Consider the following 17,167-nt stretch of genomic DNA (forward strand, 5'->3'; position numbering starts at 1 on the left):
ACAGAGTGGCATTCCTATGTCAGAATGACAGAGTAGGGAAACACAGAGGAGGGTTAGTACTAGAGCAAGACTAAAACCCAGGTAAAGATTTAATCTTGGAAACTTTATGTTTGGTTTCTGAATCACATGGTAGCATGGCATGCATTCCCAAAGGCTGTGGCAGCCCATTTACTACTCCCTTTCTGCCTGGAGCCCACAAGGCCTCCCTCTTGGACTGATGCTGCTCCTTGCCTGCAATTTCCTTTCATATGTTCCTGGTTCGCTAGTGTGACTCCCAAGGGTCTTGGTTCTACCTCTGGGTTGTGCCATCGTAGCTTTTCCCTCTCTGAGGCTACCCAAAGAGAAACTGACCCTGCCAGACATTACCTGGCCTCCCAGGCCTTTCTTAGACATTAGTATAGAAGATTGCATGACCTATCATTTTTACTTTCTACACATTTGCAAAACTGGCACAGTGTGTGTGATTTCAGAATCTTCTGCCAGGAGAAGGTCCCCCACCACAGCTGCAGTAGCCTGTGACAACCCAGATGACCGAACATGAGAAAACACTTCCTGTAGTGGCTCAGTGCAGAGCAGAGAACTGGAGTGAGTGTCTGCTTCGCAAAGAAAAATATTTCCCATTAGTTAAAGCTTTTATACCTGTAATCCTGGGATAAATGGGGTCTGGATACTTTCTAAGATAGCCTCAAAGCATGCTTCTCACTGTCCTGATACCAAGTATTTAGTTTCTTTTTAATTATCCTGCCATACTTTCTTTGGCCTCCGAATTATACCTGGTTCCCGAATGCACACACTGCAAGCTTTTCTAAAGTTTCCCCCTGAGCTTTTTCATTACAGTTCTCACTGTAAACTTGGCTAAAATCAGCAAGCAGTTACTATGCTATTACCTGAATTACTGGCTGCCTTGAAATTCCTTCTACCAGATGATTAGCCTTCCACCTTTAAACTCAACCAGCCTGGTTTAGTGTGCTAAGACATGGATAAAAATTTAGAGAAATTATTTGTCACAATGTAATACAAATGGCCTCCAGATCAGTTCCTATTGATCATAGTCTTCACTATCCACATTCCTAGGCATTCTCATCTTATGAACATTAGCCAGAATTGCCTACTAATCTTCACTTGTAACATTCTTTGTCTAGCCTAGTTCTTCAAACATTTCTAACTCCTTGCTACAAAGCAGTTACAAAGTCTTCTAAACCACATTGTCAAACATCACAACTTCTCTAGTATGAATTTTCCTCATTTGACTTATTGCCCCCATGGAAAATAACCCCATGGAGCAATTAAAAAGAGAGGCATTTATTTTTGGCTAATAGTTTTAGCCCATCGTTAGAGGAGGAGCAGAGCAGAATGGAGCAGCTTGCATCATGGCAGCTAAGAAGAGCAAAATGGGAGAGGGAAGTAAGAGAAAAGGAAGGGAGAGGGGGGGAGGGGGAGAGACAGAGAGATGGATACAGTCATGCCGCTCAGCTTCTTTCTTTTCTACTTTTCTTTCATCGGGGCCCCTAGCATAAGGGATCCTGCTGCCCACATTCAGGGCAGGCCTTCTTGTCTTAGTTAATCCTCTCTGAAAATGCTCACAGACATTCCCAGAGATGTGCTTTTTACTAATTGCCTAAGAGCTTCTCAACCCAGTCAAGTTGACAGGCAGAGTACCTGGATTCACTTGTTTTCCCTTACTGGTGATTGTACTGTTGGAGACTTCCATTTATATTTCCCAAGCTAAGGTCTCTCTGGTGTTCTCCAACTGGTGTCGTCCATTCTTGTTATTAGGGGGAAAACTCCCCTGCTCCAGAAGAGGCATTCATCCTTTACCTGGAGGCTATGCACCTCACTAGGTTGTCCATCAACAATAGCTTGTTAGAACTGTCCTCTTAGCCAGCATTACTCTGCTCTAACAGAATGATCGGGAGGCAGCCTGCCAATATCACCTCATCATGAAGGAGATAATTTTCGTTTTTTGTTTTTTGAAGACAGGGTTTCTCTATGCAACAGCCATGGCTGTCCTAGAACTCACTTTGTAGATCAGGTTGGGCTCAAACTCAAAGAAATCCACCTGCCTCTGCCTCCTGAGTGCTGAAATTAAAGGCATGCACCACTGTGCCCAGTTTGGGGATAATGTTCTTGTTGCTATCTATTGGCTTCTGTATTCTCCAGTGGTATCCAATTCTAAAGTTGAGTAATTTGTACTGTAATAGTACAGTCAGGTTCATTTCGAGGGCACATGCTGTGGACTAGGCACTGGGACACGGTTCACATTCTTGAGTTCAGAGACCAGGCAGTACCTCTGTGAAATAGGAAGCATGTTGCAGGGACCCGAAGAAGGGAGGTAGGGAGCTCACATTCAGAGCTAGCACAAGAGACTTGGCTATTCTTGGCCCCTATGATGACTGCTCTAAAAATTTTCCACATGGCCAGCACTGTGAAGCTGTCTTGACTGTGTGCAGACGAGCAAGTCATCTGATATGCTCTGAAAACTCAAGCATCCCGAACCCCAGAATTGAGCCTCAGCTGACAAGAAAGTGACGCAGTTAGTCACCAGAAGGGCTCCCAAGTGCCATGTTCTCTGCTCCATTGGCCTGTCCCGGACTGCTCAGCTGACTTAGACTACTCACAGTAGTTTAGCTTTCATTGCCATAGAAGCGTAGAAATGAAAACATTTCCCTCCTGCTGCATGTTTGTGAAGCTTTGACTAACAGGTAAAATTAGAGCTACTCTGGTTGAATCTGAAGTTTACTAACCGAGCATGGCAGTCGGCTTCCCAGCAAATGAGACAATCAGCCTACAAATTGGAAAGATTTGATTACCTGGCACTTTTTGAGGTTTTAGCCTATTGGTGGTTGTCTTTGCATCACGGCAGAAGCTCACGGAAGAGGAAACTGCCTATCTATTAGGTACAGGGAAACAAGGACAGAAAGGAGCTGAGATCACAGGAGTCCTTCAAGGACACGCCTGAGTGGTCTAACTTCCTTTGCACTAAACTCCCCCATGAAATGTCCCACCATACTACATTAGGTCCATGGGCTAGGGTCTTTACCTTTCTCACATGGCAGTGGGGGCATTTCATAGCCAAACTATAGTACCAGCAGCTCAAAGCACCTCTGCATCCAATCTAGAGAACATGCATCAGATGCCCAAAGGCCACCGCTGCCACAGAAATTCTCAAGTGGTTGTGATCCCACCTACAGAACTGGAGGCCCCATACCCACTCTGAAGGAATACACAGGACTGGGGAGCCATAGCTAGTTCCCTGTGGTGCCAAAAAATTATAGATGGAATATTCAAGAAAAATCACAAGCAGTCGTCGGAAAGCTTTTGTCTTAATTTTGCCTGAAATCTTAAAGCACTGAGCCATGTTTCCTTCTCAATGGGCCAACCGAGGCAAGAGGGACACTGGCATTCCCTTAGAGAAGGATGTTTGCCCCATCACTAAAACTCAGTTTACCCACATGACACCCTGTTCTGCTCTGAATATAATGCAAGGACTTAACCTAATTGATAACTAAGTTTTTAAACCATTGTCTAGAATATGAAAGACATGAGAAAATCGAGATGAGGATCAAAGTTGTTATGACAGACACACATTCCCTTCAAAATTTACCCCCTTTTGCTTGTGAAAAGTTCATTGTCAGTTTATAATCTCATTTCACAGTGATTTCAAGAGACTTGTGGAGGAAAACATCTCAGTAATTGTATATGCTAATGAGCTGTCTGCAGGACATTGCAGCATGAAGGAAATTCTACTTCTTGCAAACACTAAAGCAATCCCCTCTATATCTCTTGGTAAAGCTGATTGACAGAGGAGAAAATTATTTTTTAACCCAATTTCGAAAACAATGTGTCACGAGTTTTAGCATTTAAAGATACTTGAAGCATGGAAGCAGAAATTCAAAACACCCTGGCAGATGGTCTGTGATATTGTATATCGATAGTATATTGCATAAACATTATTTCAGTATACGTTTCTTTGAGCCATATTTTGTTCCAAAGCCTTTTTGAAAGTCAGTAAGGAGATACATCGTAGAAACACACTCCAAAGGAAAATGAACAGAAAAGAGTTTTAAAGTTACATTTCTCAAGAACAGTAAGTTTCTTAGGAGTCTCTAAAAAAGCATGTTCTTTGAAGGTGTCCCCAGCCAGGGGCACAAGTTGCCCCTACCTCAGCCACCAGGTCCCATGGCTTCTTCTTAACCCTCATCCTGTTCTTTCTCTCCTCAGCCTTTGGTCCACTGGTGGACCTCCACCCTTTGTCTTTAGAAAATGATGGGTATTAACCCCGGAGCTGGGTGAGACACACCCAGCTTCCAGACACTTCTTACATCTTGAGACAGCCTCAAACCCACATCTTCTCCTGAGTTGTAGGCACCCCTCTGTCCTTTCCTCTGGCTTTATGTGGAGCCCTCTCCTGGGGAGTCTTCTAAGTTCCATGGCTCAGCTCCTGCCTATGTTCCCAAATGCCTGAATGTGTCTCCAGCTTCTTTCACAGACTTTAGGCCTGGCACTTGAATCCCACAGGCCATCTGTCCAGGAAAGTTCTGCAAATCCTTTATGGTCTACTTGTCACCTCCCCTCTGCTAAACCACTTCTGCTGCTGCAGTTGGAATCCCAGCTGAGGGAGGACCTTCGGTGAGTCTGTGTCCTGAGTGACATACATCCACAGTCATACTCAGTTCCTTCTTCCACTCTCGTGTCTGTCAGACACCTAAGTCCAGGGGGAGTCCCTTTATCTCCTGTCAGTTTTCCCTTGACTATGACAGGGACTTTATAAAGGTTTTCTTTCCTCCTTGTTGACTTGGTACATGCTTCCTCCCCAGGTTTCTCTGCAAATCTTACTCCCCATAACCTGTTGCTGGTTTTTGTTTGCTTGTTTGTTTGTTTTGTCATTGTAGAAGCTATTAAGTGTTTCAGACCTCTTTCAGGTCGCACACCACATTCCCCAGGTTTATTCTGTGTCTGAAAAGTTAGAAAACCAGAGTAACTGTTCCATGATCAAGGTTCCATGATCAAGGGCACACTGGAGGATGTCTTGAGTGGACTTACCTTGTGTCCCTTCCTTGAATAGCAGCAGAAAGGCTGGATTCTAAATGCAACTGCTATCCTATGCAACTTGTGCAGCCTTGGGCAAGCTACCAAGCCTGCTGAGCCTCCTGTTTCCCTAGGCATCTCCAGGGTTTGCTTGTCAGGTGTTCATGTAGGTGGTTACACTTATGAGAGTACTCACACTTCACCAGACCATAAGTACTACCTAGTCCCCATGATGTTTCGGGACCATGGTCTAGCCTTGCTTCTAGCCCAGGTGTCTCCCCATCTATGTTTGTAGGGCAAAATCATGCTCACTTAATTTCACTGACATCACCCCATCCTCAGCTCAGTCTGTTTATTTCCTTGTTAAATGTGTTCTAATTTCTTTGCCTATGCTTTATCTTTGTCTGCTTCCTTCTCCTCTATACAAAGGTTATGGAGGATCAAGGAGCAAGGTAGAGGCATAATGTTATCCACATTTATGCCCGTGGGGTAAATTTGGGGCCCTTGAATATCTTTGTCTTTGGGGCACACTATGCATAATACAAGATCTGTGTGTTTGAGATACAGTATGTGTGTTCTTATATCTCTTCTTGCCCCTTTACATAGTCCTGTCTGTTCTTGGAGTACTGTGTGTCCATTTATGTCTTCAGATAATCTGTGGCTACTCCCATGTCTATGAACCTGCAAAACATCATGGGTGTGGCCATCTCTGTCCCAACACCTACTTTAGCCCTCTCACATGTTTCCTTTGGATATAGTGTGGGATTTGCAAATGTTTCAGATGAAGCAAAGTCACTGGTGAGTAGGTAAGCAAAGCAGGGAGAAGCAGGTACCTGTGACTGTAGATCGGGGTCCACTTATATTCAGTCTTGCTTCATGCTTATTCCTGTTGGTCGATTGGTGCTGCAGTAGCCGGTTTTCCTCACAGATTTGCTACTATGATAAAACTTCACATGTGTTTCACCTAGAGACTGACTCAGTTATGTGTAGATCCCCCCCCCATAAAGCAGAACTCACCTTTACAATAGCATGAGCATTTCTTCTTTTACTAACAAGTAAAATGATCTGCTGTTCAGTGAACACATGTGCATGGGTACTTTGTAAATGCTTTTTATATTATCATATGTCATTTCTAACTTTAGCACCAATAACATGTTTTTCCTGTTCAGTTTTTATAGATGAACAAACTGAACCGCAAATCAGTTAGATACCATACCCAAGGTCATAGCAGTGAGGCAGAGTAGGACTCTAACCAGTAGTTCATTAAGGCAGGTAGGAGGAAGCAACACAGGATCCCTGGTATGGATAGACACCTTCTTCTCATGACATTGCTAGCTGAATGGACCAGTTACTTGTGCTATTTAATCCTATTATATTGACATTGAGTCCAAGGAGCAGTCATCAATGAACTTCAGCATATATTGCTTTTATTCCAAATGTCACTAGGTTTTTTTCGTTTTTTTTTTTTAATCTAAGTATGCATTTTATTTTAGGAGAATTTCATATATGAATATACTGTATTTACACCATTTCTACCCTTCCCTTTTGCCCCTTGAGCTCCTCTGTTCCTCAGATTTATTCACTTATTTATTTATGTGTACATATGTTTATGTGCAGCATGTGCCTGCAGGAGCTGGCACAGGCCACAAGATGGCATCAGTTCCCCTGAAATTAGAGTTGCAGGTGGTTGTGAGCCACAAAATGGGCTCTGGGAGCCAAATTGAGGTCCCCTGCAAGAGCAGTAAGCGCTCTTAACTGTTTATCCATATATATATGAAAATAATAATGTTTATTACAGAAAATCTAGGAATTATATCACGAAGAAATTTATCTCCCACAATAATAACTATTTAACTACTCTTAACTTTTATTCTGTCATTTTCCAATGCTCTTTAATTCCCAAACAAACATTTTATTGTAAAAATAATCTGTTATATATAGCACAACAGACTTTTTCATTTTGTAGTATATAAGATTTTCAACGAGAATAAATATTCTTTTACTCTTGGGCTTTGGAGAGTAATTGATGGCTACTACCTAAATTTGCTGTAGTTTAATTACCCTGTTTTTCATATTTTATTTATGCATGTATTTTTATTGATGGTTTTCATATGATTCATGGTATTTTTGGTATTACACATCCTAGAAATGTGAACAAGTTATTCCTTTGCATTAATATCTATGTGAAGGATAACTGGGGAGTCATTTTTCCTCAGGTTACTGTGGAGTTTTATACCATGGCAGTCTGTCCCTTGGAGTAGAATCTAGGTGGTTTTCCTCATAAATGAACCATCCTATTCTCCATGCAGGAACAGGCACCACTCCTCAACTCCAGGGCCTTCTGCTTCTCTGTGTACGCTGTGGCTTTACGTGCTAATGTATTAGGCATAAGGAGCGCAATTCTGACACAAATTGACTTTGAAAAGTTGCTTCCGAAACCTTTAGAAGCACTGTTCTTCAGCTAATGTGGTTGAGAATCTGGGAAGGAAGTTAGAGGTAGGATGCAGGCAAGATAGCACAGAATGCTGACTTAGCTAACAGAAGCCAAGTCGCTAATGCAGACAGGCAGAGCGTGTTCTCTGATTTGCAAAGTGCAGTTAGCCTAATTGATTTCTGCATACTTGTGGATAGGGATCTGCCCTCTTCCATTTATTTTTCTCTTGACAAGTGGGATGTGAAATGTTGTTCCATGCCTTTCTAATTTAAATGTTGCACATGTTGAGACCTGATATCACCAGCCATTTAAAGCTTGGCCCCAAACATAGCACATTGTTGTTATTAGCCTTCATCGGTTGGTTATAGCCAACATTCTGTTTGGAACTCTAAAGGGCTATAAATCTCCTTTATAGACATAACCTATTCCTGCCATAAAGTAGACGCAGTGAGAAGGCAGAGCTAATTCTCTTAGGTGAGTTCTTGTTGACCTCATTAGATTGACCAGGTCAGGAGTGTCCACATTGGGAGTGTTCTTTGAATGTAAGAGTTGAATTTAAGTTAGCATATATACGTGCAAGGTGCTTGAAAGGGAGTGGTAAGAAATTTGCATAAAGTTGGCAAGGTTCATGTTCCTGAAGATTTTGTGAGTGAGCTGAGAAAGGGACTTGTGTAACTAAGGGGTTACATATACATACATCAGGGTCAGACAGAGCTTAGAGGGGAACTAAATGTCACCTCACAGCCTACATACTGGGCTATGGATGATGTCCTTGAAGCCACATGCATGCATTGCACTCAGTTTGCCATCTGAAGCTGTCTGTCTCACTACCATTACTATCACTTTCCAAGTGCATGTAGAAGTTCTAGTGGTCAACAATGATTTAAATCAAAGTTTGTATTATATTTGTTATAGTTTTAATTATAATGTATGCTCATTTTCAGTGAGTATATGCTCCTTCCATGGGTATCCATAGATTGTTCTCTTACTGTTTGAGAATTCCATACATACATACAATGTAATTTTAATATAATTTTAATCTACATTGGAAACAGATTTTTTCATATGATATAGTCTGATCAGAATTTCTCCTCTCTCAAACAATTCCTCCAAGTTCCTTCCCATGCCCCCATCTACCCAAATCCACACCCGTTTCTTTTCTTTCTCATTAGAATACAAATAGGCAAAAGTGATAAGGAAAAAACAATAGAAAGCAAAAATGAGAAAAGAGAAAGTATCAGAAACACATTCAGATGCAGAGATACACATGCTCATACACAGACATCCCGTAAAAACAGAAAATTGGAAGTTATTATATATAAGCAAAGGGTCTGTAAGGTCAAAAACTGCATAGATAAGGCAGTTAAGGAGTCAAAAACCCTCCGAAATTAACATTGACTTTGTTTTATGTTGGTCATCTGAGCACAGGTCTACTTTTAATACTGAGTTTGTAATACTCAGTGAGGCTACATTGGAGAAAACTAATTTTTTTCTTCTGAAAGTGGTTGTTAATTGGAGATAGCCTCTGGGTTAAGGATGGGAATTTGTGTACATTTCAGTATCTCAGCAGTGGGGCCCCATCTGGCTTAGACCTGTGCAGGCCCTTTGTGTGCTTCCCTACACTTTGTGAGTTCCTATGTGTGTCAGCCTTGTTGTTTTCTAGAAACCCTCGTTTCCTTGGAGTCCTCCAACCCCATTGGCTCTTACAATCTTTCAACCCCTCTTCTGCAAGTTGTCTGAAATCTGAGGGGAAGGATTTGATGAAGACATAACATTTATGGCTGAGTGGTCCAAGATCTCTCATTCTCTTCACATTGTCCAGCTGTGGGACTCTCTGTTTGTTTTCATCAGGGGCTGGAGGAAGCTTCTCTGATAACAGCTGAGCAGGATGATGATCTATGAGAATAACAGAATGTTAACTAGAAGTCTTTTTTATTGATAAATTCCTTTACCATAACAGTAGTATTTGATTTTCCTGTAGGTCCACAGCCAATCTATTCTCTAATTCTTGGCCACATGAGCAGTGTCTGTAATGGGTCCCATCTCATGGAGTGGACCTTTAAATACAGTTAGACAGTGGTTGGTTACTCCAACAACTTTTGTGCCACAATTGCACCAGTGTATCATGCAGACAGGTCATCATTGTAGATTGAAGAATCGGTAGCTGGGTTGATGGTTACCTTTATCTTCTAGTGGTGTATAGAGAACCTTCCAATACCATGAACACTAGTCATTAGGAGGGTAGGCTCTAGGTTGGCACCAGCTCAACTTCTCCATGTTTATTGAGTTTTATACAATGAGGTTTAATCAAAGTCACTCCCATTCCCTGTGCTCCACATTCCTTTCTCACCTCCTCCTACCATTATCTTCTCCCAACATCATGTCTGTTTGTTTGTTTTTCTTCCCCGCTGTCAGTAGGTATATGGGTCCAGAAACATCTACTGAAGCATGGATCCCCTTTCAGGAGCCACTCCTTGAAGAAAACTAACTCTCCTTTTCCTATCAGTCATCAATTCCCAGTAGTTTCAGAGCTAAAGATGAGACTTCATGATCACCTCCTCCTCTCTGTTGGGATTTTTGTCTGGCGTGATCTTGTGCTACTTTTGTGTGTTTACAACTGTTGTGAGTTCATATGTCCAACTGCCCTGGCATGTTCTGGAAACACTGTTTCCTTGTAGTCATGTATTGCCTTTGGTTTTATAATCTTTCTGCTGCTCCTTTGATTGTGCCTGTGCTTTGGGAGGAGGTATAATGTAGATGTCACATTTATGGCAGTCTCTTGTTCTTTACATGTTGGCCAATTGTGAGTTTGCATGTTGGCCAATTGTGGCAATTCAGAATTGCCATTACTGATAAAAGAAGATTGTCTGTTGAGGGTTGAGAGATGCATGAATTCATTGGGTTAAAGATAAATCATTATGATTCAATTTAATACTATGTCTATTTGGTAAGATAAAAGTAGTAGGTTCACCCCAAGGCCTATGACCTATGTCTAGTCCCAAGTTCTTTGCCCTGATAATAATACTAGGCACGAGTTCTATCTTAAGATTGGTCTAGGTGTTTGTAGACTATAAGCCCCTGGCTACAGCATCTCTGTTCAAAAGAATATTCTATAATAATGGGAGTAATCTCTAAAATTCCCATTGCAGTAGTAAAATTAGCCACATGTAGCACTTGAGGATTTGAAACATGGAGACGAGAATCAAACTGAATTTTATGTTGTTTAATTTTAAGTAACCACATAAACCACCAGATAGGGCAATTGACAGGCAGTTTGTAATTCTCTGGACCCTCTACCCATGTTTTCTCTGCCTTATATGCTAGCTTGCTTTTGACCCACAAATAGGGAACACGTGTAATGATGCAGCTTTAAGATCTTTTCCTACTCATAGAAATAAAAGGGAAAGTAGTTTACACTTTTCCCTCACCACCATCTGGTTCTCTGCAACCTGAAAGAGATTTCATTCTGCTTGGGTTGATTAAACCAGTTTATTCACATTTGGTTTATTTCAAGATTCATATGGCACTTTCCTCAGTTTAGAAATTGATGAATTAGAAGGGTATTTATGAATATTTTCTAAAATATCAGGTAAAGATCTTATTCTGAGGCTCTCATTAGATAAGATTTTTGATTACTGATGGCAGCAAAATGGTCTTCCTATGCTTCCTTACTCTAAAACAGTATAGTCCATAGCACTGTATTACTCCTAGATCTTCCTGGTGATTCATAGCCTTGGGAGCTTATAAGATTATTACTGGCATTATGTAAATCACAATGAACTCTGTTAAGGTAACAGAGTCACAAGAGGATAACCAGCTATGTCTGAGTGCAAAATACGCCTTTTGTATTTATATTACAGTTAATTTAATTTTGTTTGTTTTTTTGAGATGGCTTCTGTGTGTGACAGCTCTGGCTGTCCTGGAACTCACGCTGTAGACAAGGCTGGCCTCAAACTCAGAAATCCACCTGCCTCTGTTTCCTGAGTGCTGGAACTGAAAGTATGCCCCACCACCACCCAGATTTATGTTTTCTTATTATAACCATAGTGCTAGTTGGATTGATAGCATTACTTTTCCCAGACGAGTTTTGTCTTACACTGGTTTAAGACAATAATAGGAAGAAATCGGTAGCTTGTGGGATCACAAAAAGGAAACGACCAAAAGTTCTTGGGGATTCCTGTTCAAAGAGTCACCATCTCAGTAACAAACTTTCCAGGAAAGAGGTCCATGCGCCAACAGCTTCTGTCCAGGAGGGCTGTCTCTTTCAGCCCTACGAGAGGGGTGACTCCTCTTTTTGCTGTTCTCTGAGAGCCTCTTTCCCCTCTCTGTTCTCTTCTTGTACTAAGGCCAGTGGCTTGGAGAGCATGTGGAAAATCAGACCCAAACTTTGGAACACCTTTCTGTCTCAGAGCCAAATCCCCCACATATGTCCTCCTGGCTCCTGCTTGGCCATGTACCTTGACCCTGAGTGTGCTGCCCATGGGAGCAGCTTAAAGGCAGGTATTGGCACACGAATGGGTAAATTCTTGCTAGAGGACGGTGAAACAGCAATAGCTCTGTTCTGGCCTTTATTGTTGTATGAGAACTCGTCTACATTTTCTTCTCTCACAAATTTCTGGGACAGAAAGAAACCAGACCGCTCTTTTTTACATTAAAAATTATATGTTATAGCATTTTTTTTGTATTTGTATCATGTTAATAAATGTATCACTGTAAGGTCTACCGTTTGTTGCCCATGACACTGATAGTTAGTGGTAGTGTGGTGCGGTGGTGGCGATGTGTGCACATGATGTATTTGTGGATGGATTATAGCAGGAAGATAGTGAAGGATGGAGTGCCGGGAAACTGTAATAAGTGTGCCTGACTATCCTACAGGAAATACAAAGGCATGAAAGTGGACATTTAGACCTCTCTTAGTTCCAGGAGAGTGACACCTGTTCTTGCCCCATAACCCAGATCCTTTGTATAGAGTATGAATGAAGAGATATACAGTCACGGCAGTACCTCAAGTCCCTCCAATCTGGGAAAGATCCACAAGTTCCTTTCAGCTTGGAGTCTGTATTTAATTCTCCTGGATCTTCCTACACACACGCTGACACCTTCCTTGTTCCCACAGCTAAGCATCTATCAACAGCCCTTTTCTTTTTTATTTTTATTTATTTATTTATTTTTATTTATTTTATATAACAAAGTCCAATTAAATGAAAACAAACATTTATACACAATATTTGGGAATTTGGGCGTCGTTCTTTCCAAACTACTTCCTGCTGGTAAGGGGCGCTGTCTTGGGGGATTCGAAGAAGATTCAGATATCCTAGCTGTAGTCTGTAGGGCTGTTTTGTCCAGCTGTTTGGAATATAGGGTCACCTGGTACTCTGTTTCAGGCGGTCTGGCGTGATCAAACCACATTAGTCTGGAAGGAATCCACATCTTTTCATTTTCTGTGGAAACAAAAATAGAAATACTTTTCCCCAGTAACTTGTTCTTCAACTTAAATTTTGGAGTCAAAGCGTTTTTTTTTTTTTTTTTAATTTATTATTTTACATGTCGATCCCAGTTCCCTCTCCCTCCCTCCCTCCCTCCCCTCCAGCCCTCCCTCCCTCCTTCCCTCCCTTTTGCCCTCTCTGCCCTCTCCCATGCACTCTAAACACCCTCCCCTCCCAACCCCCCACCACAATACCATATATAGGGGAATGCCATCCAGTTGGGGTCATGTAGATCTGACAGGTCCTGTGAAGTAGGGACTAGGGTTCTCTCCTATCTCTAGAATAAGGCAGTTATCCCTCCATGGGGGATATGTTTGCAAAGTCCTTTTGTGCACCAGGGATACATCCTGGCTCCACTGTCTGAGGTCTCTTAGACTGCTTAGTCCTTCTGGCTGAGACCCATATTCAGGGGGGTCCGAGTCAGTCCCCTGTTGGCTTCCCAGCTATCAGTCTAGTGGCCCTTAGCTCCTCCTTGTTCAGGTAAGCTGTCTCTATGTACTTCTACCGCATGGTCTTGTCCTCTCCATCTGCTTCTGGGTTCTAGTTCGACTCAGTGTTTATGTATGGGTGTTTGCTCCTGTTTTCAACAGGCATTAGTTGAGGACTCCATGGAGAAGTTAGTTGTTGATCTCACTCTCCGGAAAGGGCATTTATGATAGCCTTTCCACGGGAGCTGAGATTGTTAGTTGGGAGCAGTCTTGTAGTTCCCTCGACCTTTCTTTGTGTTCAACTTTATCTTCAAACCAATATTGGCTCCCTCTTTTATGTTCTCTCTGTCTCTGTCTCTGTCTCTGTCTCTGTCTCTCTCTCTCTCTCTCTCTCTCTCTCTCTCTCTCTCTCTCTCTCTCTCTCTCTCTCTCTCTCTCTCTCTCTTTCCTATTTTCCATTCCTAACCAGGCTCAATCCTCCTGGTTGCACATGCCTTCCTCTCCTCCCTCTCATTTTCTCTTACTTCTCTCTCCATTAGCTGTCTTCCCCCACTTTACCTGAGCTCTGGGGGACTTGTCCCTTCCCAGTTCTGTGAGGGACTTTATATGAATCTCTTAGAATACAACTTGTATCCTAGTTCCTGTGGTGATGTGAATTATAGGCTGGTGATCCTTTTATCTAGGTCTAAAATCCATATATGAGTGAGTACATACTGTGTTTCTCTTTTTGTGACTGGGTTACCTCATTCAGGATGGTTTCTTCAAGTGCCATCCACTTGCCTGCGAATTTCAAGATACCATTATTTTTTTCTGCAGAGTAGTATTCCATTGTGTAGATGTGCCACATCTTCATTAACCATTCTTCAATTGAAGGGCATCTAGGTTGCTTCCAGGTTCTTGCTATTACAAATAGTGCTGCTATGAACATAGTTGAACAGATGTCTTTGTTGCATGGATGTGAATCCTTTGGGTATATGCCTAAGAGGGGGATTGCCGGGTCCTGTGGTAAACTAATTCCCATTTTCCTGAGGAACCGCCATACTGATCTCCAAAATGGCTGTATGAGTTTGCACTCCCACCAGCAGTGGAGGAGTGTTCCCCTTTCTCCACATCCTCTCCAACATAAGTCAGCACTGGTGTTTCTAATTTTAGCCATTCTGGCAGGGGTAAGATGGTATCTCAAAGTTGTTTTGATTTGCATTTCCCTGATAGCTAAGGATGTGGAGCATTTTCTTAAGTGTCTTTCAGCCTTTTTGATTTCCTCCATTGAGAATTCTTTCTTCAGTTCTGTACCCCATTTTTTAATAGGGTTATTTGGTGTTTTGTTGACTAGTTTCTTGAGTTCTTTGTATATTTTGGAGATCAGCCCTTTGTCGGATATAGGATTAGTGAAAATCTTTTCCCAGTCAGTGGGCTGCCGTTTGGTCTTGTCAACTGTGTCCTTTGCCTTACAGAAGCTTCTAAGTTTGAAGAGGTCCCATTTATTAATTGTTTCTTTCAGTGTCTGTGCCCCTGGAGTTATGTTCAAGAAGCGGTCTCCTATACCAATTTGTTCAAGGGTACCTCCTACTTTCTCTTCTAAGAGGTTCAATGTGGCTGGATTGATGTTGAGGTCTTTGATCCATTTGGACTTGAGTTTTGTGCATGGCGACAGACATGGGTCTATCTGCAGTCTTCTACACACCCTCATCCAATTGTGCCAGCACCATTTGTATCAACAGTCCTTTTCAAGAAATGAATTTTCCTTGATATGTCTATATAGAAAAAATATATGGGTAGTGCTACTCAAAGTCAAAATCTCTTTAGTGCAGGTTGTTCAGACATATAACATGTTTGATTTCATGTGTATATTTTATGTATTTTCATTGTGGTTACAAAGTTATACCAAATTATTATGTCTTTTACATTTTCCCTGTTGCTGTTTTGAACCTATATTTATTTCTTGGAGTAGAATATTTTAGTCTACAAGTCTCTGATCTTCATGGAAGGAATTTAGTACAAAGCTAATCAGCTGTCAACAAACTGGATACTTCTGGGTGTTTCAGTAATTGCCATCAAATGTAGCAGTGAGGCTGCGTGTGTGGAGAAATGTTTGTGAATGGTGGTTTCGGGGAAACTGGTCTGTTCCCTTAAATCCTAGTCAGTGCATATTGACACATCTGCCTTGTGCCTTTTTCATTTCAGTATCTGCTAGAAATGAAAAGCTTGATCCTCCCACCAGAGCACATCCTGAAGAGAGGAGACAGTGAAGCAATAGCATATGCTTTCTTTCATCTTGCACACTGGAAGAGGGTAGAAGGGGCTTTGAATCTCCTGCATTGTACGTGGGAAGGCAGTAAGTAATTTTGTTTTCTTTCTTTAAACGTTAAGAACATAAAGTGCTGTTTATGCCATAACAGTTCATGATGAACAATGAGAATTTGCACATCTGGCTTTTGTTTGCAGTAAGTCATATTATCAGGTTAGTTGATTAGTTGATGCTCCAGATCCCCAGAGATGGGCTGTTTCTGTGGTGGTGCCACTTCTACATTAGAATTGTATCTCCATACAAGAGCTAAGTAACGCTGGGTACTCTAGAGGAGTGTTGTACCACTCTGAGCACCCTCCCTGGAGCTCTGCACAGCCCCTTGACATCATAGTAACCTTTGCCTGAGGCTTAGGCCTTGTGTTGGACTCTGCTTATCATTTCCTATAAGCCTTGGTTGTAGAGTTGGATACGTGCCACAGTTACCTTGCACTCAAGTAAGAATAATCAAACGTACCCCAGATATGTTTCAAAACAACAGTGATGCCCATTGAACACTGATGTCTTATGGATATATGCTAACCCATGTGAATAATAAATGTCTGTTAGATGGAGGCATAAATTAGCCCCGGCATGACCTCTATGGTGGCCATCACTCTGTGTAAGGAAAGTAGGCTCTTGACATTCTCATCTAGTGAAGGGGAGTAAATGGCTGCCCTTGCCTGCTGTCTGGTGATTTTTAAGATGGTAGAGCTTAGAACACCAAGGGGTAACTGTAGGAGTCAGGTGACAGGTGAGCAAGCCCCGAAAACCAAGGCAGTAGTGTAAGCAAGAATATTGTGAAGAAATGTGGAGTTGTAGGGTTGTTGGGAGATTGTGAATTAAGGAAAAAGAACCAATCCCATGTATGTTATTGGATGACATGTACGAAAACACAGCTAATACCATTTTAAGCAAAAACAAGCACAACACATAGCATTTCTTACATAAAATCAAAACCAAAAGTACTGGAGTCTCTGAGTTTTTTTCTGGTTTACACTTACTCTGATCAGGCTCACAAACAAGTCTTTTTAATCCCTTTCATTCTTTATCTTTTCTGTTCCCGTTTGCACTTTGACAGGCTCCTGTTCCTTCCTGTCCCTGCCCTTCCGAGACCCAGAGTCCAGCTTGGTTGAGGAAGTGACAGGTGGCGGGGGGGGGGGGGGGGGGGGGTAGCGGTAAGCCCACAAAGATGAGGTTCGAAGGTGGTTGGAAATTTTTTGTGTAGTGGCTTTGAAATGTTTTTCTCAGATAATTAACATGTTTTCTTTATGTAATTTCCTGTGTATAACTCGAAAGATGTGGGCTTGCCAGTGCTTCTCACTCTCCTTGATGAGTGTAACAATATAGCCAGGTGTCTGGTCAGTAGACTAGCTCGCTCAAGTGACTGTGGCCCTGTGCACAGTCTTCTCCAGCTTGTGCTGATCATTGCTTATAAGGTTCTCTGTTAAAACACAAAAGAAAATGTTAATTAAATGTGAGAAAGATTTCTAAGAGCCCAGCAGAA

General features: G+C 41.9%; 1 protein-coding gene across 6 annotated transcripts in view; it reads left to right on the forward strand.

The window, feature by feature from the left end:
- St7 (suppression of tumorigenicity 7) overlaps positions 1–17,167 on the forward strand; it is a 228,886-nt gene that overhangs the window by 193,870 nt on the left and 17,849 nt on the right. For 5 of the 6 annotated variants that reach the window (XM_051175717.1, XM_051175718.1, XM_051175720.1 and 2 more), the window contains one exon: positions 15,561–15,711. In XM_051175717.1, coding sequence (XP_051031674.1) covers positions 15,561–15,711 — 151 coding nt within the window. Of the gene's footprint in view, positions 1–15,560; positions 15,712–17,167 lie in introns of those variants that run through there. The other variant, XM_051175722.1, reaches the window with a different exon arrangement.

The sequence above is a fragment of the Phodopus roborovskii genome, unplaced genomic scaffold, assembly GCF_943737965.1.
Source record: "Phodopus roborovskii unplaced genomic scaffold, PHOROB, whole genome shotgun sequence".
In the NCBI taxonomy this organism is placed as follows: Eukaryota; Metazoa; Chordata; class Mammalia; order Rodentia; family Cricetidae; genus Phodopus; species Phodopus roborovskii.